The sequence below is a fragment of the Theropithecus gelada genome, chromosome 16, assembly GCF_003255815.1.
Source record: "Theropithecus gelada isolate Dixy chromosome 16, Tgel_1.0, whole genome shotgun sequence".
In the NCBI taxonomy this organism is placed as follows: Eukaryota; Metazoa; Chordata; class Mammalia; order Primates; family Cercopithecidae; genus Theropithecus; species Theropithecus gelada.
Genome location: NC_037684.1, coordinates 1,702,142 through 1,729,137, shown reverse-complemented (window position 1 = coordinate 1,729,137; position 26,996 = coordinate 1,702,142). Strand labels below are relative to the sequence as shown.

The 26,996-nt window shown below is 38.8% G+C and overlaps 1 protein-coding gene across 2 annotated transcripts in view; it reads right to left on the bottom strand.

The window, feature by feature from the left end:
- Nucleotides 1-2,963: 2,963 nt before the first annotated feature.
- NLK (nemo like kinase) overlaps nucleotides 2,964-26,996 on the bottom strand; it is a 157,971-nt gene continuing 133,938 nt past the window's right edge. The window contains exons 7-12 of one of the 2 annotated variants that reach the window (XR_003116252.1): nucleotides 25,722-25,823; nucleotides 13,134-13,220; nucleotides 8,164-8,362; nucleotides 7,163-7,256; nucleotides 4,623-4,749; nucleotides 2,964-3,165 (exon numbers count right to left, since the gene is read on the bottom strand). Coding sequence is in view for 1 of the 2 variants with exons in the window: in XM_025363136.1 (XP_025218921.1) it covers nucleotides 4,695-4,749; nucleotides 7,163-7,256; nucleotides 8,164-8,362; nucleotides 13,134-13,220; nucleotides 25,722-25,823 (537 nt within the window). In the remaining variant the exon portion in view is untranslated. Of the gene's footprint in view, nucleotides 4,750-7,162; nucleotides 7,257-8,163; nucleotides 8,363-13,133; nucleotides 13,221-25,721; nucleotides 25,824-26,996 lie in introns of both variants that reach the window. The other variant, XM_025363136.1, reaches the window with a different exon arrangement.

Below are 26,996 nucleotides of genomic sequence, written 5' to 3'. Positions count from 1 at the left end.
GGCATACACCATTGTGCCGGGCTTCTAATTTTTTTGAGGAACAGGCATACCATTTTCCACAGCTGTTGCCACATTTCACATTCTCAGTAGCAATGCACAAGGATTCCAATTTCTTCACATCTTCGCCAATATTTCTACAATATTTTTGGTTAATTTTTAATCTTTTGCTTTAAATATATTTTTGCCAAAACTTTGTGGCTGTAGATTCAGGCTCATTCTAATTACAGAACACGTCTACCACATACACTACTGGAAAGTCCTAACTGGTAAACCACGCAGTCAAAACCGATTTACTTTCTATTGGGAAAGGTCTACATTCGTTTTATACATGTTTCCACAAAAACCATCTCACTTCTCAATTTTAAGTCAGACACAGCTGTGCCACAAATTTGCTGCCTGAATGAAATAAAATATCGCCAGTCCCAGTATTTCTTCCTAATGTTCTCTTAGCTTTACTTTCCAGGGGTTCTCTCTCAGGATTGATGGATTGATTACCTGACAGTAGTGAGATGCAAGAGGTGAGGTCTCTATAAGCAAAAACTGTTTCAAATCATCCCTTTAGTTGGCAACCCAAAAAGTTTTTATACTTAGGTATATTGCACCACATTAATACCTAAGATGTGTAAGAAATTCATCTTTCTTTTATAAGTGGGAGAATGATAACTGTGAAGAAGGATGTGAAAATAAAACTCCAAAAGAGAATGGAGGAAAAAAAATAGTGAAGGTGGCTGGGTCCGGTAGCTCACCCTGTAATCCCAGCACTTTGGGAGGCCAAGGTGGGTGATTTGAGGTCAGGAGTTTGAGACCAGCCTGGCCAACATGGTGGAACCCCGTCTTTACTAAAAAGACAAAAATTATCTGGGTGGTAGTGGCGTGTGCCTGTAATCCCAGCTACTTGGGAGGCTGAGGCAGGAGAATCGCTTGAGCCTGGGAGGCGGAGATTGTGGTGAGCTGAGATTGCGCCACTGCACTCCAGTTTGGGTGACAGAGTGAGATCCGTCTCAAAAAAAAAGAAGTTAGTGAAGTTGACTCTCTTAAAAGTACATGTGCTCGGCTGGGTGAATGGCTCACATCTGTAATCTCAGCATTTTGGGAGGCTGAGGTGGGAGGCTCACTTGAGCCCAGGAGGTTGAGCCTGCGACTGCCCTCCAGCCTGGGTGACACAGCAAGACTCTGTCTCAAGCAGACCCAAACAAACTTGTGTGCCCACGTATCTCCTGGAGTCTTCGTTTATCCTTAGGGGTGTCTGTACCCCAGTTTAAAGAATGCTGCTGTAATTTATCATCCCCACAACCAGATATTATTATTATTATTATTATATGCAATCTGTGTTTGCTTAGTTTCCCCCAAGTGTTCACCGATTTCTTTGTTCACCATTCTCGAAGATCTGCTTTTAGTTATTCTTTTTCTTCCTCTTGAAGTACATCATCTTCTTGAAGTAAAGTAAGTCCCCTTTAGAACTGCCTTTGGTGAGGCTCTGTTGATAGTAAACTCAATTTGTTTTCTGAAAATATCTTAAAAGTTGTCTTAATTTCAAAATTCAAATTTTGTATTCTATTATTTTTTATTTTAATATAAAGTAATATTTTAAATAACATAGCATAGAGGGGAAAAAAAATTCTAAACCTTATGAGTCATCGCAAGAGATAATCTGCATCTTCCACATGTTCTCAAACTGCATACAAATTGTAGGTGATATAGCCCTAACTTACCTGTCCACACTGACTCTATTGACTTTGGGAACTCCACAGTTTTGCAATTCCCAAAAATAAAGCAATAAGGAACAAATCTCCTTGGTTTTCTAAGTAGGTTTCAGTAAGAGCAGGTCAATATATTTTCCCAAATACTTATCTGTAAAGGAATTTAGTTTTTGTTTTTGTTTTTCTCTGAGACAGAATCTCGCTCTGTTGCCCAGGCTAGAGTGCACTGGCACGATCTCAGCTCACTGCAACCTCCACCTCCTGGGTTCAAACGATTCTCCTGCCTTAGACTGCTGAGTAGCTGGGATTACAGGCGCCCGCCACCTACCATGCCTGGCTAATTTTTGTATTTTTAGTAGAGATGGGGTTTCACCATGTTGGCCAGGCTGGTCTGGAACTCATGACCTCAAGTGATCTACCCACCTCAGCCTCCCACAGTGCTGAGATTACAGATGTGAGCCACTATGCCCGGCCAGAATTTAGTTTCAAAATGGTATGTATAACTCAAAATGATCTCTTGTAAGTGATGAAACTGGTTTCCTTATCTAAGCATTGGTGATATTAATCTGGCTTCCTGACAAGTAATTCTTAGTAAGTATTCAAAATTTTGTTGAATGAATAAAATAATAAATGTATTTATATTAATTTACACGAGTTAGAATAGTCAACTGCCTCAATGTCAGGAAAAAAAATCCATTCATTTTGGTAAATAAAGAAAAGATAGGGAGAAGTACACACCACCTACAAACTCAAGAGTAATGTTTCTTTAGCCTCAGGGAAAGTATTTTGAAGCTCGGCAGCCTGGTTTCAGGCCTTGATTACACCAACACTGGGCTGGGACTTCTTCCTTAGCTGAAAGTACCTTTGGGCTGCTAGGGGCAGGAGGCAGAAGTGAAGAGGAGGGAGGTGTCAAGTCCCTCTTTACCAGTCTGCTTCATACAAAGCAATCTACTTTTATTTGTTTAATATATTGGACTCCAAGATATTGCTTCAAAGAAAAAAAGTTTGAAAATCACTGGATTAGAGACTCTAAGGTCTAAAAAGACTTCTATATTGTGTGTATTTAAATCACGTCTTTGATACTGATTTAACTAAATTTTCAATATGTTGTCAGTCTAAAGTTTCTGAGAAGATTTTTAAAAACAACCTATTTCCTCAAAGATCAAAGTGGAAATAGGAAGTGTCTCAAAACTTTGCAAAGTCAGGATACGAGTTGTACTGAAGAGAAAACAAAAGAAACTGAAATAAAACAGATGAGACAACTTTTTCAAATGTCACATTTAATGTTTTCACCACTGTACTTCAAATCTACATTGTACAAAGTGACCAGAAAGTGTGCCACGGTAATTGACCAACCTCTGAGATTGTACCTTTCACACCAGTGTCTTCTTGGGCTCTTTTGATACTAAACACGTTTCTCATTCAAGTGAATTGAAATGCTTCAGTTGGGTTGATTCTCAGGAGCCTCATAAAAAAAAAACAAAGATATTGCACCATCTTTGTTTAGTAATTCAATGTTTGTTTCTTTCACAGCAAATAATTACTTCATTGAAGTTAAAACTTCCAAACATAACTTATTAATAGTCTTCAAATTCAGCTCAGATCACTCAAGTTGAAAATACTCTGCTAAATACAGATAACTTACAATAACTTTAACAGTTAATTGTCCATAACACACACCAAGGTTTTTTCCTAGACCAATTTTAAGACGATCCATTAGTATTCCTTGTACAGGTGAAAAATGATCTTCAATTTTCTTGTCTTTTTATTTTTAATATAAAAGTTGGAAGGGACATTCAAGTTTCAAGTCTCCACACTGAACTTAAAAAAAAAAAAAAATAGTCATCATCAGCATGTGGAGGTAAACAAGCCAAGTTGTATAACTCCAGGAGGTAGAGGCCTTCGATTTGTATTCATATGTACATATGCACAGAAGAATTCAGTGTTCCAACAGAAAAAAAGAACTTGTCAAAAAGTAATAAGTTATTTACTACTGTGACATTTCAAGACTCCCACAGCTTTGCCTAAGGACACAAACACATTTGACATAATTCCCTATGTGCCTTTTTTGTGGCTTAAATTTTTTTTTAATTTGTTTTTGTCTTTTATTATTTTTTTTACTGTCCAGTGCAGGAAAAGTCTCACAAAATTTCACAGACCTAAAATGTGCAAGCTAGTTCTCTTTCTATACAGCAATGTTGGGATTCTTTTGAAATTAGCCCAGAAATGAATTATTTACACACATGAAAGATGCATGCTTGGGGTTCTTTTATGTAAGAAAGAGCAGAAAAACTTCTAATAAAAATAGATTAAATATATATATATATATTTATACTGGGTAAGGAAAACAAAAGTTTAGTCTCTCCTAGTCACAAACTCATTCTCTCTACCCACAACATTGGATTTTAGACAGCACACATCACCATCACGGCTCTAATGAGAAGCTAATTATAGGGCTTGATCATTAGGTGGCATGCCCCTCTTCCCTACCCTCCCCCCAGGTGCAGCCACGATCAGCTCATGTGGCTCCATGATTGGTCGCAGGCAAGGTTTCTAGATTCTTTAGTTTTAGAAAACCCCAAATCTTTAGGAATGGCTCAAATATCAAAATGTATGACTGTCCTTTGTGTGTGTGTGTGTGAACAATCTCACTTCATTTTAGAAAAGAAAAACAAAACAAAAACATAAAATCCCAAACTCCCAAATTTGGTTCAATTCTCTTTTGTTCTGAGGTGAGCCACAACAGCTGCACTAAATTCATAAAACATGTGCAACTCTGGGTAAAATATTTTTCTTCTAAAAGCACAACCACTTTACAAGATTAAAAGTCTAGTAACATTTCTAAATATTATTCATATCATACAAGTAGTGGTTGTTAATTTAAAACTTCATTAGTAAAATTACAGTACAAGCATGATTAACCTCCAGAATTGCAAATCCCAGACTCCAGTGGAAAGCTACATTACATCTTCAGTAGTACATTATCTTCCACCATTACTCCCACACCAGAGGAGATGGGGGCATCTCAGATGGCTGAGCAACAGTGGAACTGGAAGAAAACAGAGATGGAGAAATTAGTTGTAATGTCACAACGGACAAAAGGGTAATTCACTACTACCTGTTTTCCTCTCTTCCTCTGAAAAAATTAAGTCCACTTCTGGATTTTTATTTGTTTCTTTGAAGTTGAATTTGCTCTAAGTTGCTTGTTTATGGACCTGTTATCTATGGAGAGGCAATCTGGTATAGTGGTTAATATGCAGGCTCGAAAACAATATGTCATTTACTAGTTGTATGGCACTGAGCAAGTGCCTTAATCTCTTCTCATTTGGAAAGGAATGATGCTGTTTACCTCATAGGATACTGTGATGAATAAATGATAATAGATGTGAAGTGTTTTTCCACAGTGCCTACTTGAAAGTGTAAAGTAAATGTAGGTATTACAAGTAATAATTTCAATAATCAATCAGGAAAATAACCTTAAGGGATGTAGAATTATCCATTCAAAAGTAGCCTCTCAAAATACAGTGGCCTATTTTGAATGGGCCTTATAAGCATTCTTTTATCAAGTATTAATGGAGAAGTATAGGTAATCATTTAGCATTGGTTATCCACAGATCTGTTATTGGCTTTTTCCTATGTCTAAGGTTGCTAATTAGATTACAAACTTGAGAGGGAAAAGTATAACCCCTTGTTTCCCCAAGGCCCAGGATCATTTGCACCTAAGCCGTTAAACTGCCTAACTGACTGGGTCACTGACTCTTAGGGGAAAATAGTAAAACAAAGTAATTTAAAACCACAGATAAATAAAAATGCAACTTAACTCTTTCTTCCAATAGAAAAATACATGGAAGAAATGAAAGTCACCCGATTTTACAAACTTTAAGCATAAAATCTTGACTGCGGCCCAACAAATCCAACCAACTTTAATATGATTAAAGGGAAAGAGCATCAGGGAGAGAGAAAAAGGAGAGGAGAAAGGCAGCAGGGAAGATAGAGACTGTCACCACTCAGATCGGAATCCACCCTTTGTCCTGCTTTGTGATACTGGAGCCAGACCCTGTTCATGGTTCCCCTTTTCCACCTAGCTTAATGTTAGCTTTTGTCAACACAGGGTGCTGGAAGGGCATTTGCAAGGCTGCAGCATCAGGAAGCAGTCTCCCTTCCTTGGTTTGTTGTGCTTTTTTTTGGTCATGTGGAAGGCTCAGCTTTGGTCCACCCGAACTCTCCTGGCAGGCGGTCTTTGATGGACCAGTTCTGCCCACACCTGCTGGCACACTTCCTCTTCCACACCACCCTTGTGCTGTGTGTTCCTGTTTCTGTGGCAGCCATACCTTCTCCAAAGAGGTCCTTACATGGAGGACCCTCTTCTAAATTCTTAATTTTCTTAATTTCTTTCTTGTTTACTCTCCTCAGTCTACAGGGAGTGGCTGCTTTCTGCATTTGCTACTTCAGCAGCCTTCAGAATCCTCTTTATGCCTTTTAGCAGTTGATCATCTTTCCTTGTTAACAATTCTTATTACTGAATTTTCCCCATTCATATTATAGGGAAATGGTTTATTTCTCCTGACTAGACCCTGACCAATATATAAGGAGTTAAGGAAAAAGAGATCAAGAGAAGGAAAGGACAGAAAGACAAGGAGAATGAAGCCTGGTAACTTCCAACATAGGTTCATAGCTCTACCATAAGCCTTTTGACTTCTCTAAATAGGCTACACTAAGCCTTTTGATTTCTCCTCTAAATAGGCTACACCAGCAGTCCACCTGCACATACAAAAATTATTTTCTTGCTTGCAGTTATTACTAGGGAGTGGGAATGGTAGTGGGAACTGAGATGACCACGTCTAACTCCAGGACAGGTGGCCACCATACTAATGCTGCAGTAGGATCGCCACGTACCTGATGAGGCAGCACAATGGTCATCTGGGGAAAAAATCGCCAAAGCAACCACAGTCAACTGGCACCAGTGTAAAATGTGATGCTTATGGTGTTTTTTTTTTTTTTTTCCTTTGAGATGGAGTTTTGCTCTTGTTGCCTAGGCTGGAGTGCAATGGTACGATCTTGGCTCACTGAAACCTCTGCCTCCTGGGTTCAAGTGATTCTCCTGCCTCAGCCTCCTGAGTAGCTGGGATTACAGGCATGCACCACCATGCCTGACTAATTTTGTATTTTTAGTAGAAACGAGGTTTCTCCATGTCAGTCAGGCTGGTCTCAAACTCCAGACCTCAGGTGGTCTGTCTGTCTCGGCTTCCCAAAGTGCTGGGATTATAGGCATGAGCTACTGCACCCAGCCCAGATGCTTACAGTTTTAATACACTTTTGACTAAAGCCAAACCTCATAACAGAAACTTTCTGTTGCATCTTTTATCTATGTTATCTAAATAAAAACAGAAAAATGCTGAATAATGAAGTAACACTGGCATCCTTTTAATTCTAACAAGAATGTTAGAAATACATATAGTTACCTAATAAAGCTCTTAAAAGCAGCAGACTGAGGGTTGATGCAGAGAGGCACTCTGTTTCCTTTCTGCTGTTCCAAAATGAACTGATGAATAATTTCTGTGGATAAAACAAACATCACACAATCCATGACAATTTGCAAGCCCGGGAGCAGTGAATTCTCAGCTAACTCTAGCCAGCATCTGAAAAGCATTTCCTACTGATTTAGTTGAATCAAACACACACATCATCTATCAAGCAGAATTCAGTTGAACTTCCTAAAACTAAAATGACAGCTGTTGCTAAATATAAGCAAGAAACGTACTAGTGGCATTACACAGACTGCAACCCCATCAGTGGGAAGAGTAAAATGGTCTATAAATTTGAGAGAGACTTCACAAGTTTGGCATTATGAGTGAACTCTTCTAAGTTGCTGGCAATTATTGCCTTTTTGAAGATCATTTAAAGACCTCAGTTTGTATCTAGGTGTATAGTTTCAGGTGGTTACTTTGGGGACTACCCTCTCTCTTGTAAAATGTCCTACAGTAGACACTAAAATCACTCAGAAGTTTGGATGTCATTACTCCCACTGTATCCCAATAGAAGATCCTGCCACAAAATTTTATGAGTACACTATCAGAAATTCCCTTCTCTTGTCATCATCCAAGGAATAATTCCCACAGTGAATGTTTATGCTCTATGGAACTTTGTATGTTATATAAAGAAGTTCAATACGTTTGAATCAATGAGATGACATTGAGTGAATACATATTAAACATATTTTGAGTCATACTCACTAAATAAACTTTGAAAATAAGAACAAAATATTCATTCATCTCCCCAACCTTCACCTGGATATAATATTAAATATGCTTTGTTATGCCCTGGACACATAGGTATATGCAAGGTTGTAAAATAAACATAGAGGGGAGCTTTGGTTACCATCCAGATCTCAGCTCTTCATGGCCACCTAATGGAAAATGTTACTAGGCCTATTGCCTGGCCGAAGGCCAAAACAGATACTCACCTTTAACCTGTCGGACAGAACTGAGGTTCTTCTCAAAAGTGTCATCAAATTTGGGATTGGTAACAGGCTCAAAGTCACTGGTATAAACTCTTCCAGTAGAGGTGGAAAAGCAACATTTACACATACATGTGTGATATCGTAGTCGCCCTTCATCTAGGTAGGGGTGGGCTAAGGCATCCTTAGCGGATATTCTTTTGGACTGAAATCAAATTAGAGACCAGCACATCAACACTACAGATAAATATGACTGTTCACATAGGATCTTTCAAAAGACACATTAACTGCTTTACACAGCATATATATAATTTATAGTACATCATGTCCAAAGAGGGATAATTGAATTTAGAGGTGGGTAACATAGTAGCAGAGGAAGTGTATGATTTAGGACAACTACTGTTATTATCTACCATCATAAAGTACTTAGAAGTGCCTTGCTTCTAAAATTCTGAGAAATTACTACATTGAAATAGATGTATGCAGGGTCAAAAATCACAAATATCATGACATTTAACTATGTAGCGCTTTGAAGGGGTTATGTTTACCTTTTAAATAACAGGCTGTATTTTCTAAATATGTGTCAGCATCCAGAAGATGTGTTCACAGTGGCAATTTTCAAAGCTGCTTGAAATTTTTATTCTCTTAGAATACCAAATGGATGATGGCAAAAGCTGCTGGAGTTAGGCAGCAGATAGTGGTCTGACTGCCATGTTTTGAGATATAGCTCAGTCTGAATATCAGGAATCTAGTCTATCTTTTTGTTTTCTGGCACTCTATTTTTTAAATTTTTTGTAGAGATGGGGTTTCACTGTATTCTTGAATTTCTGGCCTCCAGTCTTGGCCTCCTGAAGTGCTGGGACTGCAGGCATGAGCTACTGTGCCTAGTAATTTTCTGTCACTTTAGATCAGAATACTTAATATACGAGTTTTAAGTTTGCCTGAAAATCTAAACTTTTAACATTACTCCATGAAAAAAATTAAAGAAACTGTCCCTTCTTTTAGCTCAGTAGACATATGTGTACTACTGAAAGTAAATTTTAAAGATTTAAGCATGAACTCAATAGTACAGAGTAGGACAAAAACAAGAACACACACTTTGCCCTGATTCCAATATGACCAAGCACTTTACATTACACAATTTAAGAATGAAAACCACTTTTGTTCTCAAATAAACCAAAAACAACTGTTCTGGTCCCCAAATAATAATAAAATGTTCCTCATAAACCTGGATTTCCTAAAAACACTTTTATCTCTGATTTTCGCTATGCTGATGTAAAAAGGCATATCATGACCTTTCAAGATAAGATAATCACAGAAGAAAGCGGGTGTTTATCTACCATGAACAGGCAAATGTATACTTGATAACCTTGTTTTTTTTTCCTTTCAATAAATTTATGTTTTGTATTTGGTGATCTAGCTCTTTTGAAGTCTGACTTCCCTGCATTCTTAGCAAGTAAACTTTTTCCTTTTCTTTTTTTTCTAAAAAAGTCTGAGTCCTTTGATAGCTATTCCTAGAGATTCCACTGGGATAGTGTTCCACTGTTTGAACCCAAAGGAACAAGTAGGCTGACAGTATACGTGCCTGATCCTGGGCCCCTCTGAGCTCTGGGCTTCCCCTTCCTTCTATTTTTCATTAACTTCTGTTCATGAGTTTCAGGACACAACTTCAACAGTTTATCTTTCTGTTCCTTTAGGTTATATAGTGATCATTCCAACAACATACTTGTCTGTAAGATGTTTCACACTTACACTGCTGTCCAGTTTCTCCAATAGCTTGGCATTCTGTGCTATAGATAAACATAAATGCTTCCTCTTTTTAAAAAAATCAGTTACCTGCTGGGTTATCTGCAGGACTTTTTGACATTTTCAATAATACTTTTACTCCAAAGAGCACAGAATAGGCAAAAAATACAGTAAGTAATGCCCATAGGTCTTGGCAGCATGTGGGACATTGTGGGGAACCTGTCATTGGTGCATCTGGCCTGCACATATGCCATTTTATTACCCTTTGTGGGGACACTTGCATGGGGGAATCTGGATATGCTTGGGGAAGACAGAATCACAGCTGAAGGAGGCTGGAGGGTCTTTTTTCCCTTGAGGATACTGAACAAACTGTGTGTTGTATGCCTGCTTTTTGACGGTGACCTGTCACTGAGGTCAGGTCATTTATGTTGTTATGTTGGCACTCAGTGTTCCAGATTACGGATGTTCAGAGAGAGAGAGAGAGAGAGAGTGTATGTGTGTGTGTTTGTCTGTGTATGTGTATCTCACCACAGACACCTGCCTTTTAGACTCAATCAAGTAATTGAGTCAGCATTTCAGTCCAGGAGCAGACATGCCATGGCAGTAGACTGCTTAACCCAAGATCAACAAAACAAGAATAACTAGTTACCTCAGACTAAATGGACTAAATAAATACACTGATTTAAATATGGTCAATGGTCTGTTCTTCATGGATATTTAAAAAGTGGCTCATGCCTGTAATCCCAGCACTTTGGGAGGCCGAGGCGGGTGGAACACTTGAGGTCAGGAGTTCGAGACCAGCTTGGCCAACATAGTGAAATCCTGTTTCTACCAAAAATATAAAAATAAATGAGGTGGGTGTGGTGGCACACATCTGTAATCCCAGGTACTCGGGAGGTTGAGGCAGGAGAATCTCTTGAACCCAGGAGGTGGAGGTTGCGGTGAGCCGAGATCATGCCACTGTACTCCAGCCTGGGCCACAGAGTGAGACCCTGACACACACACACACCTCATTTCCTTCTTAATGTATTTCTGACTTTCAATTTAACAGGTTACAATCAGAAAAAAACTTTCTTTAAATGGTTTCTTGTTTTGATTGAACTCTCAGAACTGGAAATAAAAAAAAAATCCTTAATATAGATCAAAAGCGAATAAAGCATCAGGCCAATTTAAAAATAATTCTGTAACAAAGTAACAAACTTGTTGGCTTTGTTAATAACACAGTGATAAAAACGGTTATTTATTATGTAGTGTGCATTAAATAAATTCTTTCTTTTTGAGACAGGGTTTCGCTCTGTCTCCCTTGCCAGGATGGAGTACAATGGGGAGCTCATGGCTCACTGTGGCCTTGGCCTTAACCTCCTGGGCTCAAGCCATCCTCCCACCTCAGCTTCCTGAGTAGGTGGGACTAGAGGCAAGTGCTACGGCGCCCAGCTAATTTAAAAAATTTTTAATTTTGTTAATCCCTAAGTTGCCCAGGCTGGTCTTAAGCTCCTGGGCTCAGGGAATTCTCCCGCCTCAGCCTCCTAAAGTGCTGGGATTACAAGTGTGAGTCACTGTGCCCTATGCTCAGCCTAATTTCTTTATTTTTAAATGGACTGTGTAGTTACTTATATAGGTTCCATAAGAATATTCCATAAGAATATAAGCCTTTGTCAGGCCTATAGTATCACTAAGCACTTCACATACCACATGGTATGGTTTGGCTGTGTCCCCACCCAAATCTCATCTTGAATTCCCAGGTGCTATGGGAGGGACCTGGTGGGAGGTAACTGAATCATGGAGGCAGGTCTTTCCTGTGATGTTCTCGTGACAGTAAGTCTCATGAGATTTGACAGTATTAAAAAGGGGAGTTTCCCTGCATAAGCTCTGACTCTGCCTGCTGTCATCCATGTAAGACGTGACTTGCTCCTCCTCATCTTCCACTATGATTGTGAGGCTTCCCAGTCATGTGGGACTGTAAGTCCAATTAAACCTCTTTCTTTTGTAAATTGCCCAGTCTTGGGTATGTCTTTATCAGTAGCATGAAAACGGACTAATACACCACAGTAAAAAACAGAAAACAACAGCAAAAAACACCAAAATAAACACATAAGCAATCTAAATTGTACCCTGAGACATTACAAAAATAACTTGGGTCACCCTAATTGGTTCTGGTCCCCCAAATAAAAAAACCTTGACTGTGTCTCACAAACCAGGACTCTAACAGAATTATTTTTATCCCTAATTTTTGCTGTGCTGATGTCTGAAGGATTGTGAATTTGGTATCTTCTGAGAAAGTTGCAGCTTTCTCACTACAAATGGACCAACGTAAACTTAGTAACTCTGGTAATTTTGTGGTTGTTTTATCTTTTAAATATCTGGTATTTTTTGTATTTGGTGACTTTGTATTCTCGGCAAGTTAAATTTTCTTTTCTAAACGCTTCCATTTGTAAGTCTTCTTTGACAATAGTTATCGGCATAGATATGAATAATAAATATTCTTTGGATGAATGAATAAATGAAGAGCTGAACTTACAGTATAATTTGTAGTATGTTCCAGAAGAGTCAAGTCCAGAAAGGGTATTGGGAAAAGCTTCCATCTCAAAAACCCAGAGCAAACATTTTCTTATGCAATATAATGGTCAGATTTTTTTCAAATAATCTTAAAAAACTTTGTGTCCTAGCTGGGCGTGGTGGCTCACATCTGTAATCCCAGCACTTTGGGGGGCCGAGGCAAAAGGATCACTTGAGCCCAAGAGTTCAAACCAGCCTGAGCAATATAGTGAGACCTCTTCTCTACAAAATACTTAAAAATCAGCTGAGCATGTTTGTAGTCCCAGCTATTCAAGGGGCTGGGGTAGGAGGACTGCTTGGGGGGTTGAGGGTACAGTGAGCTGAGATCACACCTCTGCACTCCAGCCTGGGTGACAGAGCAAGACCTTGTCTCAAAACAAACAAAAAATTATTTTGTCTTGATTTAACTTGGTGTCAAATTCCTTTTACAAATATTGAGATAAGAAATAAGAGGTACATAAGATCCAGCTCCTTATCTCTTCCCCTAGATTCTTATGTGTTAATAATCAAACTTCTGTGTGATGAGCGTGCATGATACATATGATATGGGGGATTGAAGTTTATGTTTTGAAAAGTAATTATTTACATTGCCAATCTATTCAAAACCACACTGTTTCTCTCGAACACATGTATTTGTAATTCGTTAAAAATACATAAAAACAAACACTACTTACTGGATCAAAGACCAACATCCTGCAAAGGAGATGAACAGCTTCATGTGTAGCCTGGCTAGACAGGGTATAGAGTACAGGAAGAGATGGCTGTGAAAAAATTAAAAATTCAAATATTTAAGTGAGTCTCTGTGTAAACAGCTATGGAATACAGCCAATTTATGACAAGGTAAGTACTCAGCTCAAAAGGCAATGTGTGTCTAAACTCGAAGAGAATGAGTTTTCCCTTCATTAACCAGTCTTCAAAAGCAACAATTGTTACTAACTTCCCGTAGCATTTTTATTTTTTTATTTTATTATTTATTTATTCTTTTGATATGGAGTCTCGCTCTCTTGCCCAGGCTAGGGTGCAGTGGCGCCATCTTGGTTCACTGCAACCTCTGCCTTCCAGGTTCAAGCAATTCTTCTGTGGTCAGCCTCCTGAGTAGCTGGGATTACAGGTAAGTGCCACCACGCTCAGGTAATTTTTGCATTTTTAGTAGAGATGGGGGTTTCACCATATTGGCCAGGTTGATCTCGAACTCCTGACCTCAAGTGATCTGCCTGCCTCGGCCTCCCAAAGTGCTGAAATTACAGGCGTGAGCCACCACATCTGGCCCCGTATATTTTTATATTGCATGATTACCCACTGTAGGGGAAAGCAAAAAAGAGCCTATAAAAAAATGAAAACGAATTGTAAATATGGCACTCCTGCTAGCCATCTTTTTTTTTTTTTTTTTTAAATAGGAGAAAAGGCATGCACATTTATTTATCATGGGTACACAGGAGGCTTCAAAATAAAGCCCAAAACCCCCAATGAGGTACAGAAGCTTGAGGTTATAGAAACAATGTGGGCTCAGAGCATGGCCAAAATGGGTTTTAGCCTTACATCTTAAATGCTTTGGCAAGAATGATAATCAAACACGCCTAGGGGTGGGAGAGAAAAGATGGAAAGGTTTTAAAACCTGGGCCACATGCAAAGCACGTAAACTATAAGCATGTGAACTATGTCTTATGACATTACCATAAAAGGTGCTGAGATACTAGTCCTAAAGGAGCCAAAGGACATGCAAGAACTTACAGAACCTTTAATAAAGTACACCACTGGTTTTGACACCACTGGTTCAATCTGAATTGTCTTTAGCACTGATTTCTCACTCAATAATTGCCTTCGTAAGTGGTAGGCATATCCACATGGCCATATCTGACTTCCGTGAAGCAGAGAGGTGGCTTTAACGACCTGAGAAGCCATAGGGCTTATAAAGCTTCCATTTTACTGCTAGAAGCGTCAGGGGACAGAGCAGGTAAATGGCATCATTGCTCTGTCTCTCACACAAGTAAATTCTTTATCTCTAACGTAAAAAAGGCAGAATTAAGGAAGGTGACAAAAAATGTTTAGACACTCCCTGTCTTCCAATGCTTAATATAACCGCATGGCAGAGAATTTTTTCCTCAAGCTTTGAAAGTTCTAGACTTACGGCCAAATTATTATTGGCTTGACTTTCACACCACTTAAAAAAAAACAAACTAATCTCTTAGTGGGGTAAATGATTTTCCTAATGAGTTTTAGACCCGGCGTCTACTTGTAACCTTTCTGTGGTCAGAAAGTTTGGTAGGTCAAAGCCTATGAAAATCAACTCAAATAACAATAAAGTCAAAGGCTAAGGCTGGGTGCGGTGGCTTACATTTGTAATCCCAGCACTTTGGGAGGCCGAGGCAGAAGGACTGCTTGAGCTTGCAAGTTTGAGACCAGCCTGGGAAACATTGTGAGATGCCATTGCTACAAAAAACTTAAAAATTAGCCAGGCCTGGTGGTACATGCCTGTAGTCCCAGCTACTCAGAAGGCTGAGGTTGAGAGGATTGCTTGAGCCTAGGCGGTTGAGGCTGCAGTAAGCCGTGCTTATGCCCCTGCACTCTAGCCTGGGTGACAGAATGAGATTCTAAAAACAAAAAAAAGTCAAAGCCTAGCCTAAAGAAAACCTAACTTTAGGAGTAATGACCCCTGACCTTCACTAAGATTGGGAAAGTGAAGAGACTCAAGTGCCATAAACTACATTTTATCTGGATCCGATCTCTTCCCATTAGCTCTAAGTGCTGCTGCTGCTTCTTTTTCTTAAAGAAATGGAGTCTTGCTATGTTGCCCAGGCAGGGCTCAAGTGATCATCCCACCTCAGCCTCCCAAGTAGCTGGGACCAAAGGCACGTGCCACTGTGCCCAGCTTCTCTAAATCCTTTTTACATCCTCTGTTTCTTCAGGGGTTCCCTATAAAACTTTGAACTTTTAGGATATAATCTCAGACTAGAGCAGCCTTTCATAGTTCCTGGGCTTCTTGTTTTGTATAACGCCCAGACTGCTTCACTATGATTATATTTGTGGGAAAAACTAAAAAGAGAGTTTTAAAAACATATATGTTTCTCTAATTTGAAAAACAATTTAAAAGCCATCTGTGAACTGTGTGGTATCTTTATCTGGTCCTGATCTCTTCTGCAGACACTGCCTCATCATATCACTTTAGGGTCAGGGCATTTACATTTTGTTACTACAACATGAATGGTCTATTAACAAGAGAGCAGAACTTCAAAAAGGGGTGGGGTGGTGGGGGGAAGGCAGTCTGGCTTATATTTGGGAGAATTTGACCATCTCACCAACACTGTGTTACTTTCAAGGCAAACTGGGAGGAAGTTTTACTTGCAAACTCTTATATAAATTTCCTGTGGGTAGTCTGCCTTGTATTTTCTGGTTTGTCAGCAGATGAAAATTCAAAATATCACAGAAAGCTCCTGCCATTTGAGCACTGGAAGGCCAGAAACAGCAGCATGAACAGCAATACAAACAGGTCTCATTGGGTCAAGCTCTCCACAACACCAGAAACAGGAGAAGCAGAACACTAAAGGGTTTCCTTGGACCTTAGTCATAGCCTCAGAATTCCGCTAGGACAACTATTTAATGTCAATAATTTTATATATCTTCCTCCTTCAAACAAAAGCCACGTAGGAAAATCCCCCCCCAAAAACAACAACAACAACAACAACAAACGCACCAAGAAGATACCTCAGAATCATCAGGAGGTAATTATTCATTATATATAAGTTTTCTTCAGGATCAAAGAGTAATAGAGATAAGATTAGATGGAGGTTCTAGCTCTGTGTCCTCACTAACTAATTAGATAAATCAACATGTCTCAACCTTGGTATCTTTTAAGTATAAAATGAGGGTGTTGGACCATCTGATTTCTGAAGTTTACTTTAGTTATAAATGGTATGTCTTTTTTTGTTGTTGTTGTTTTAAGACAGGGTCTTGCTCTATCACCCAGGCTGAAGTGCAGTGGTGTGATCTCAGCTCACCGCAACCTCCACCTCCTGGGCTCAAGCGATCTTGCTACCTTGGCCTCCCAGGTAGCTGGGACTACAGGTGCGCACCACCATACCCAGCTAATTTTTGTATTTTTGTAGAGACACGGTTTTGTCCCGTTGCCCAGGCTGGTCTCAAAGTCCTGAGCTTGAGCCATTGGCCTCCTCGGCCTCCCAAAGTGCTGGGATTTGTACAGGTGTGAGCCACTGCACCCAGCCTTGTGTGAGTCTTGATTACTTTGGATAAAAAAATTACATATATGCACAGAGCCCATACAGCATATTTGGCATTCAAGTATCTGTAGACCAACTTGCTATTCCTTGGTAATAAAAAGAGAAGTATTTCTTTTCTTTTCTTTTTTTTAAGAGACAGAGTCTTGCTCTATTGCCCAGGCTGAAGTGTAGTGGCACAATCACAGCTCACTGCAGCCTTGAACTCCCAGCCTCAAGTGACCCTCCTACCTGAGCCTTCTGAGTAGCTGGGACTACAGGCATGTGCCACCATGGCTGGCTAACTTTTTTTTTCTTTTTTGAGACAGAGTCTCGCTCTGTTGTCCAGGCTGGAGTGCAGTGGTGTGATCTCAGCTCACTGCAATCTCCACTTCCCAGGTTCAAGCGATTCTCCTGCCTCAGCCTCCAGAGTAGCTGGGATTACAGGCGCCTGACACCATGCCCGGCTAATTTTTTGTATTTTTAGTAGAGCGGGGTTTCGCCATGTTGCCCAGGCTGGTTTCGAACTCCCGAACTCAGGCAATCTGCCCACGTTGGACTCCCCAAGTGCTGGGATTACAGGTTTGAGCCACCACAGCTGGCCCTCACTAACTTAAAAAAATTTTTTTTTTTTTGGAGAGATAGGGTCTCCCTATGTTGCCCAGGCTGATCTCAAACCCTTGGGCTCAAGAGATCCTCCCATCTTGGCCTCCCAAAGTGCTAGGATTACAAGTGTAAGACACCATGCCCAGCCTAAGTATTTCTTGTTTAGAAATGTGTGAGTCTATAAAGCTCTGAAATTATCTGTATCAGTCAAAATAAGGAGAGATGGAGAGTGATGGGGGAGAGGCTTCAACTTATAACTTAATTTACATGTGTTTTACACAAGAATTTTGTTACTGTGTAAAGTGAAGTAATTTGATATTCCAGAAAAATTTTTACTGTGAATAGCTGTCTTCTTTTTTACTAGCCTGTGCAGGTTGGCAGCCAAATTCCAGACAATTCGTACAACTGAATTGTCTCACCATAAACAGTTCTTTCCCTTCCACTCTCAAAGTGAAACTACTCATCCTATTTTTGTGGTGAAAGTATGTCATAGCTTAGCAAAGGGAATACTGGAAGAAGTACTAGAAGACATGAGTTTGAATCCTATCCTTGCCATTACTAGACTTCGGTAAGTCACTCAGGCTTTGGCTTTCTTATCTGTTAAACTGCACCAGTACACACATCCTTACCTCCTAATAGCATTGATACTCATTTAGAAACTATCCAATGTCAGGGCCTGGGTTAGTTATTGAAGTAATGAAGATGAAAAAGACTCCTGTGGTGGGCAAGGAAGACAGGCAAATAAGTAGTTCTATATACCAGTGAATGGGGATAGAGAACAAATTAAAAGGCAGAATTTTTAAGACTTGAAGACAACTGGGTATGGAATGAGTGGCTAGAGAAAATAAAATTAGTGGATGTTAAGGCTACCTGAAATTTTAAATTTCTCCCTCCACCAAATTTCACCTTTCTTTATAGAAGCACACCCCAACAAATACAATAAACATAAAAGCATAATTTCAGCCTAGAACAGTCATATTACATACTTTCTCCTTTTCTGTGTCAGTTTATTCATACCAATGCTTCTTCAGAAAGACAACCATTAAAATTTTAGTTTCTAGCACTGGCTCCACAGGAAAGATGAAGTGCTACAGATACTGCATTTCTAAGTTCACATTCTTCCCTCTAACTCACCAGCCATTAGGTTAAAACCATTTGGGCCAGGAAATCAGCAACAAACAAGAAGTTTACATTTCTCTTAAATGCATTAGAATCAATCTGAATAAGCAAAAAAAAAAAAAAAAAGTCAGAATGCTTAGAAATATGCCCTAGACTGGGCACGGTGGCTCATGCCTGTAATCATAACCCTTTGGGAGGCCAAGGTGGGAGAACTGCTTGAGCCCAGGAAGTCAAGACTAGGCAACTTAGGGAGATCCTGTCTCTTGGTTTTTGTGTTTTTGTTTTGTTTTGTTTTGAGTCTCACTCTGTCACCCAGGCTAGAGTGCAGTGGCACGATCTTGGCTCACTGCAACCTCTGATTCAAGCAATTCTCCTGCCTCAGCCTCCCGAATAGCTGAATTACAGGTGCCCACCACCATGCCTGGCTAATTTTCTTTGTATTTTTAGTAGAGACAGGCTTTCACCATGTTGACCAGGCTGGTCTTGAATTCCTGACCTCAACTGATTCACCTGCCTTGGCCTCCCAAAGTGCTGGGATTACAGGTATGAGCCACCATGCCCAGCCAGAAGACCCTCTCTCTTAAAATAAAAATAAAAATAAAATAAAATAAAATAGGTTAGGCAGGGTGGCATGTGCTTGTCGTCCCAGTTATTCGAGAGGCTCGGGTATGAAGATTGCTTGAGCCTGGAAAGTTGAGGCTGCAATGAGCTATGCACTCTAGTCTGGGTGACAGAGCAAGACCCTGTCTCAAAAGAAAAAAAAAATGCCCTAAACATCTCATTTGGAAATATTTTTGCCAATTCTTCTAACATTCACCCATGTTAAATTTTCTCCTTTAAAATAAACTGCTCCATTTTCTGTTTGTTCTGCAAGTTTATAAGTAACTTAGCAATGTGGGAGTGAGTGGGTACCAGTGCTGAATCATGAGGACAGGAAGGGGTATAAAGAGTGCTCTATTAATGACTATGATTAATTAAATGAAGCAAAGATGAGCTTCCGGACTTGGGTGAGTGGCCCTAAACAATATGCCACAGTCATCATAAGCTAACTGCAGCATGCTGCTTGCTACAGCAGAGTCAGCTGAACTGTGCAAGTGTCCTGAGCAGACGTTCCTATTAGTTTTCATCCAACTACATATAAGTTTTAGACCTTAGTTGGCAGCAAAGAAGCTGCGATGATCAGTCAGTAACATTAAATGAGCATGCACAGTGAGTACACAATAGTAAGCACTCTGGGGTGACATAAACCCCCACCTATAAAATAAGTTTGAACTGAATGAACTCTCTAGAAGATCCTTAGAGTCTGCTAAATGTAAGATATGGTTCCTGTCAGGAGACAGGCTATCTTCACTTGAGCAAAAATATTGTTATCTATTTCTGACACAATTAGGTGGGAACAAACTGAGGAAAACTGAAGACCTAAACCTTATTATAAGAGAAGAACAAAAGGACTAAGAGCAGACAATAGACTTTTCAATCCTATCAACAGGTCAGTTGAAGAACTATCTTCTTTAATAGATACAAGGGCTGTGGCAGCTATACTTCCCTTCATTCAAGATTTTGAGTTGTAGAAGAGAGATAATAAACTTGAAACATCACAGTGTTTTATTCTGCCCAGTATTCCCTGACTTCTAGGGAACCACCCCCTTTCACTCCCAAACCAAGTCGTTTGATTAGGCTTGACTGCAATCTCCCAACTCCTAAGGATGGGCACCTGACCCAGGCCAGGCCAATCAAATGATATCCTCCTCCCTGAGCACCATGACTGGCTCCAGTCATGAAACAGACAAGGGACAGAAAATGGGATGGCTAACCCAATATACACCCTCAACCCTCTTTTCCTTATCTGACTTTATTATATAGAATAGAAAAGCTAAATACTCACTTTAGCCTGTTTTGCAGCTAGGAGGCCACATATGACACAGTTCAGGACGATGACATATGAGCAGGAGTTTGTTAAGCAGGCTTCTAGGAAAGCTTTTACTTTCCTGATTAAGGGAACAGATACTGCTAATGCACCTTCTTTCCTCCATTTTCTTGCTTTGAATATTGACAGGATTTCTGGACAAGCTACAGCTATATGGTAACCGGTCACCATATAGTATGCAGGCAACATTCTAAAGATGGCAGGGCAGAAAATAAAAAAGCTGGATCCTTGACACAAGTGAGCTACTCTATCAGCTCCAGACTATGGAGGAAACCTCTTGATATAAGGAAAAAGTGTACTCTTATTTCTTAAACCACTATAATTTTCTACTACTTACAGCCAAACACATTCCTAATAAAAAGTCTTTCAAAGATTTTTTCTGGAGCTATTTGGGAAGCTGTTTCCAGAAGAATTGTTATGGTAATAGAATGTAGGCCTGGACTGCTAGCTCCATCTTTGCAAACACATGGGGAAAGCCTGTTTGAAAATGAAGTCAAAATACAGGAAAACAGAGCAGAGGAGAGTCAGATTCCTGGCATGGAAGATCATCTCACAACCTGAATTCCAACAGGGCCTGAAGTCAGCTGTACTCAAGATTTTTCAGTTATGAGCCTTTAAGAGTTCCCTTTTTTGCTTAAGCCAGTTTAAACTAAGTTTCACTGGCATATTGACTAAATATGCCACATAGAGCACTTATATTAACCAACCAACACAAATACATTAATTTGACACATTAATCTATGACTTTAAGATGACAGTCAATTAGGTTCTCCTTCCGTATATGTATACAGTTGATCCTTGAACAACACAGGTCTGAATTGCATGGGACCACTTATATGTGAATTTTTTTCAATAAAAGTTATATTGAGTGTGTCTGCCTCTCCTTCCACCTCCTCCACCACTTTCGCCTCGCAACCCCTCCTTTCTCTTCCTCCTCAGCCTACTCAATATGAAGACAATGAGGATAAAGACCTTTATGATGATCCACTTACAAACAGTCAATTTATTTTCTCTTCCTTATGATTTTTCTTAACATTTTATTTTCTCTGGCTTACTTTAAGAATACAGTATGTAATACATATAAACATACAAAATGTGTTAATCAACTTATACATGGATTTTCAACTGTAGGCAGGGGGTTAGGAGGATGGAGTTGGCACCTCAGCCCCTGCATTGCTTAAGGGTCCATTGTATTTGTATGTTTTTAAAAGTCTCATATTCTATTTATACAAATATATGTAAATAAATGAATATAAATATGTGAATATATGTCCAGAAAGATATTCTCAAGTTAATCCAGACGAGACTGGGATTGGGGTGGTAGTTGCAGATAATTAACTTGCTGCAAAATTTTTATTTTATATGTTCTCACAGATTACATGCATATATACAAATGAAATTTTAATAAATCTGCTGTGAAGACGTAAGTGCCAGGCAGTGTATACTAGCTAAGAACATATATTTTGGAGTTAAGGAAACCTAATTTTAAGATCTGGCTTATGACATTAAGCATGTTATTTAACTTCAGTTAATCTTCCATTTCCCATCTGTAAAAAGGAATAGTAATGGTACATTATAGTGTTATTGTGAGAATTTAATGAGCTAGTATATAAGAAGTGTTCAGTACATAGCAAAGTTCTAATTATTGCTAGAAATTATGAACAAAAATAATTTATGTCTAACTTTGAGTACTTAAATGAAAACTACTTGAAAGAAGCTTAGTTTTTCTCAGTCCAAACTCAAAAACTTGTATTGAATTTTTAGAAGCATTCTTCATGAGTTTAAACACCATCAATCTAATATTCCTATATTAAGTAATTTAAAATAAATACAGTGAGATAGAATTTGCCCCAGTTAGACCCCCAAATGAAGACCTCCAATTGGCCTAAGCAGCATCACTGAGGATTACTGGGAATCTTTTCTAAAAGCCAGAGGCTCTGTGTGCACACATTTTTATTTCATGTAAAGTGTTATATACTTCATTCTGTATTGTTTGTAAGCTTAAAAGAAATTCACCCCAAATTTTTCTATAGATTTTTGTAAAGATCCTTTATATTAAGGCATAAAAAAGACTGAACCTTATCAAATGCCTTTTCTACATTGAGATAAACGTGATTTTTCTCATTTAAGATGTTATAAAATAATAGATTTTCTGTTTTAAAATATTAATAGATTTTCTGTAGGTGAACCATCCTTGCATTACTGGGATAAACCCCACTTGATCATAATGTATAATTTTTTAAAAGTCACAAGCTTCATCTGCTATTTTGGAATCATAACTTTAATGGTTAATATTTATTAAATGTTTAGTATGTGCCAGGCACTATTCTATGCTCTCCTTACATGCATTAGCTCTTTTCTCATTATAACAATTTAATGAGGTAAAATCATTTTTAATCACCATTTTACAGATGAATGAACTGATATACACAGAGGTTAAATAATCTGCCTAAGTCACAAAGGGAGGTACTAGTAAAGCCAGGATTCATACTCAATCTGTCTGAAAACCGTACTGTACCACTCCCAGTTCACCATTCAAAACATGTGCAACATGGTGAAACTGAGATTGACACTACACTCTTTTTTAATTTTTTTTTTTGAGACGAGTCTTGCTCTGTTGCCCAGGCTGGAGTGCAGTAGCGTGATCTCGGCTCACTGCAAGCTCCACCTCCCAGGTTCATGCCATTCTCCTACCTCAGCCTCCTGAGTAGCTGGGATTACAGGCACCTGCCACCACGCCTGGCTAATTTTTTTTTAGTATTTTTTTTAGTAGAGATGGGGTTTCCCCATGTTAGCCAGGATGGTCTTGATCACCTGACCTCGTGATCCGCCTGCCTCCGCCTCCCAAAGTGCTGGGATTACAAGTGTGAGCCACCGCGCCTGGCTGACACTACGCTCTTAATCACTACAGTCCAGAGGTTATAAACCGAGTACATAATCTGCACAGAGCACTAAGCTAAACCCTATACATTTTGCAGAAAAGTCATGAGGTACAGAAACATAAGCTATATTGCATATTCCAAAGACCAAATTAATCTTTTAAAGTAAAAAAAAAAATCCAGGTGTCTATATACCAAATATATTTGTGTGTAGGTGTCTTCCAACCTCAGCTGTAAATAGCTATAACATGAATGGCGATACCTTCAAGCAGCTGTTAATAGGCCAACAAGAGGCGCATAGGGTATGTATCACGTGGTTGGTGAGTGGGCAGGGAGTGGGAAGTGAAAAGGTAGAATCTGATTGGTGGCTTAAGTAAAGCACTTCAAGAACCTGTTGACATCTTAAGAGCAGTGATGATAAAGATCAACTAGCAAACATAGATCAAAAACTCAATTTCCATGCTGAAGGAAAAGTAGAAGCAGGCAATATGCTAGGTTCTTTTACATTCAATTATATATGGTTGGTATAACTTTATACACATCTAGCTGGATTAGTGCTAAAAGACCATGAACATCTGCCTAAGGAGACCACTTCTAGCAGTGGATAAAAGCCATTTAAAGAATTTAAAGTCTCTGTAAAGTGCATCTAGCCTTTAAGCAGAAATGGCCTCCTAACTAGTTTTCACTCCATCAGTCTTCTCTTCAAAATCAAAATATTCCGACACCAAGACTGGAAAGGGCTGATCCTAACTTCTACCACAGTACTCCCTTAAGGTCATCACTAAAGTCAGTGATAAGCAAAGGGATTATGTTAAGAGGCCAATTAATAGCAAAATATCTAAGAAGTGATTTGTTTAGACATCTCAACCTATTTAACTAGTTAAATAATAGTGGAACTTTGGATTTTCCTTTCCTCTTCTTTCGCTTTACAAAATAATATATTTACTCTTTTTTTATTTCATGGAAAGCCTTAGGTTTTTACAACTAACAGATTTTTTAAATTTTCACAGAAAAAGTACTCAATTGCCAGGAATGCTCAGAACAGTGCACAGTGACTTTTGGTGCAGTAAATTACATTTTCCAGCCGTTCTATCTAGACAGCAGACAGGAAACTCCTCAGGAAATCTTGTTCTTCAGGCTGCTGTTTAGCAACTCTTTGACACAGATGATTAATTAACTAGTAACCATTAACAACAGTTAAAACTCCTCTAGAGACAGAAGGGTAGCACAAGGGCGTCTGATCTTCTTCACTTTTCATTATTGTTTACCTTGAACCAGGCAAGATTTACTAATTAATGAAGTCAGTGAAAAAGGACAATTATTTTGCTACTTCTAAGGACACATTTACCAAGAGGCATTAGTAAATTAGTTTAATGTTCCTGATGCTGGCCAATAAATGGAACATAATAGATCTTGTTAGTTCCTTCTATAATATAGAACCTTTCTCTAGGTTAAGACTTACTGTGCTCTTCTAAGGGTGTTGGGCCTCATTATTTTCTAGTTCTAAACCAAATACTAAAGAAAGATGTAACCATCGGGGGCTATTTAACATACAAGCATGCATCTCTATTTACTAGCCTGGGCTGGTTTTAGAAGAGAACACACTTTACCTCATTGCCCTTTATGCCTGTGACAACAAAAGCTCTGGAGTCACACTAGAATTACAAAGACAGAACCACAAAGGGAAGGTGAGGTCTTCCCTTTGTAAATGTCCGGCTGACAGTTTGAGAGGAGGAGTGTCAAATTCACTCTCATTTGGTACCATCAATCAGATAATCTAAATGTCCCATTCAAAAGAAAGCAAAACTCAGGAAAATTTGTTGCTGGGTCATCCTATTCAAGTCTTATCTGTTCTGTTTTCATTGTTGCTCCTAGGAAAAGTATTCCCCTTACTCACTCTTCACATCATTAAGCTGTTCTGTCCAAAGGAGATTAGGAAGTGCTTGTAAAAACTGCTGCTAAATCAACAGGTGGAGATAAAAAACCATCTTGTCTTTCTCAGCAGTGACTTGGCTAGTTGTAAGTAATACTGAATGCAAATCTGGCAATCTATCTTCATACTTCTTTTCTAACAACATTCACACCTGATTCTGTGTCAGTAGCAAGAATGCAATAGCAACAGCTTCACATTCCTGGCTGGAATAAGAAATACCAGGTATTTTGGCTCAGTATTTGGAAAGGACACCTTGATATACATGTAGTAGGTTATGGCATTGAGGTCAAAGCTCCAACTCTGGTAATTTTTCTCATAGACACCAATAAATCAGGAGACACAAAACCAAGGGTAATTTATTAGCAAAGGAGCTACAAAAATACGCACTTTCTCTCACGACATTAGGAATGAGATTTTATTTAGTTTGACAAATATTGAACATTTTCTTACTTAGGACCATGATGTTAAAAAAAAAAAAAAAAACCCTACAAATAATACATTTGCTTAAAAATCCTTAATAGATTATTCTATTGGAAGGGAAATCTTGCCCCAACAGTTACCAGAAAAATATTCCCCTGTCCTCTCACCTGTTTATGAGGACCCCTGAGTATATGTGCCTTAGCGCCTTCACAAGCTGTCCTCATTGCTTCCAGTGATGGTGTGCCCAACAGATCCGTGATCAAATCCAACTATAAGGAAATAAAATACAGACAGATAGCAATCTCATGGAAATAACTTTTCATTACTCTTAAATCATAGCCTTAGAGATGTGGACCAAATGTGGGGGAAAAAACCTTAAGACAAGCTCTAGATTAACTGACAGGAGCCCCTACTTTCACTTTCTGGCCTATTAAAAAAGAATTCTAGGAATTTATAACAAATTCCTCACATAAAGGAATTTAAATATATTCCTGTTAATTTGTTATTCTTAATATTTAAAATAAATAATCTTGTTATAATTCCTGTTATTTTATTATTCCTATTTATTATTTAAAGGTTCCTCTTTATCCTATTCCTATTTATCCTATTATTTATAATATATATAGGATTATCCTATATATCCCATTCCTATTTTTCCTATTATTTTAAAGTTCCTATTTATTTATATAAAAGTTCCTATTTATATGATAGAAATATAGAAATATGTTTTGATAAGCATGACATTCTAAGACTAGAGCAATTTGGGAGTCTGCATCTGTCTGCCCTGTTTTCTTGATACTATAGCATCTAAGATCTTTGCAGAGTTGAACTCCTCTTCTATTGATGGCTAATGACTATTCTTTCCAAACAGTTAATGAATGGATTCTGATGCTTCAAATGGATGCAGGCTCACCAAGGAGCTAATCCACAAATCGGACACCTGTGATTTAATAAATCCTGAAAACATTCACACCTGAAATGAAAGCTAAGCTCTCCATGCCTGGGCCAGTGTACATCCTTTACATTCTAGTCATGCTAGAAATTTCTTACACTGCCAGAAAACTGTGATACTTAGAAAATATGACACTGCATAAGACCGCATTTAGTTAGCTGGACACAATAAAAGAGACCAATAAAACAGCCTTCTTGCAAACAAGTCTTTGGGTAGCAAACTATCTTACCAATTTTCTGTAGTGTCACAATTGTTCTAACTTCATAACTAATTATCAGTAACATTTCATTTGGATTCCTCCAGGATGGGAAATTCTTACCTAGAGAACACTTCTTTTCCTGGTTCTGGGCTTGCCGAATATAAAGCACTATTTATCTAAACCATGGGGTAGCCATCAGCATCACCACCCTACAGGTTAATGGAGAAACTTGAGAAGCTTGCTTTCCACAGAAGTAAAGATCTCTATACAAAGCTTTTTGGGAAAAGTACG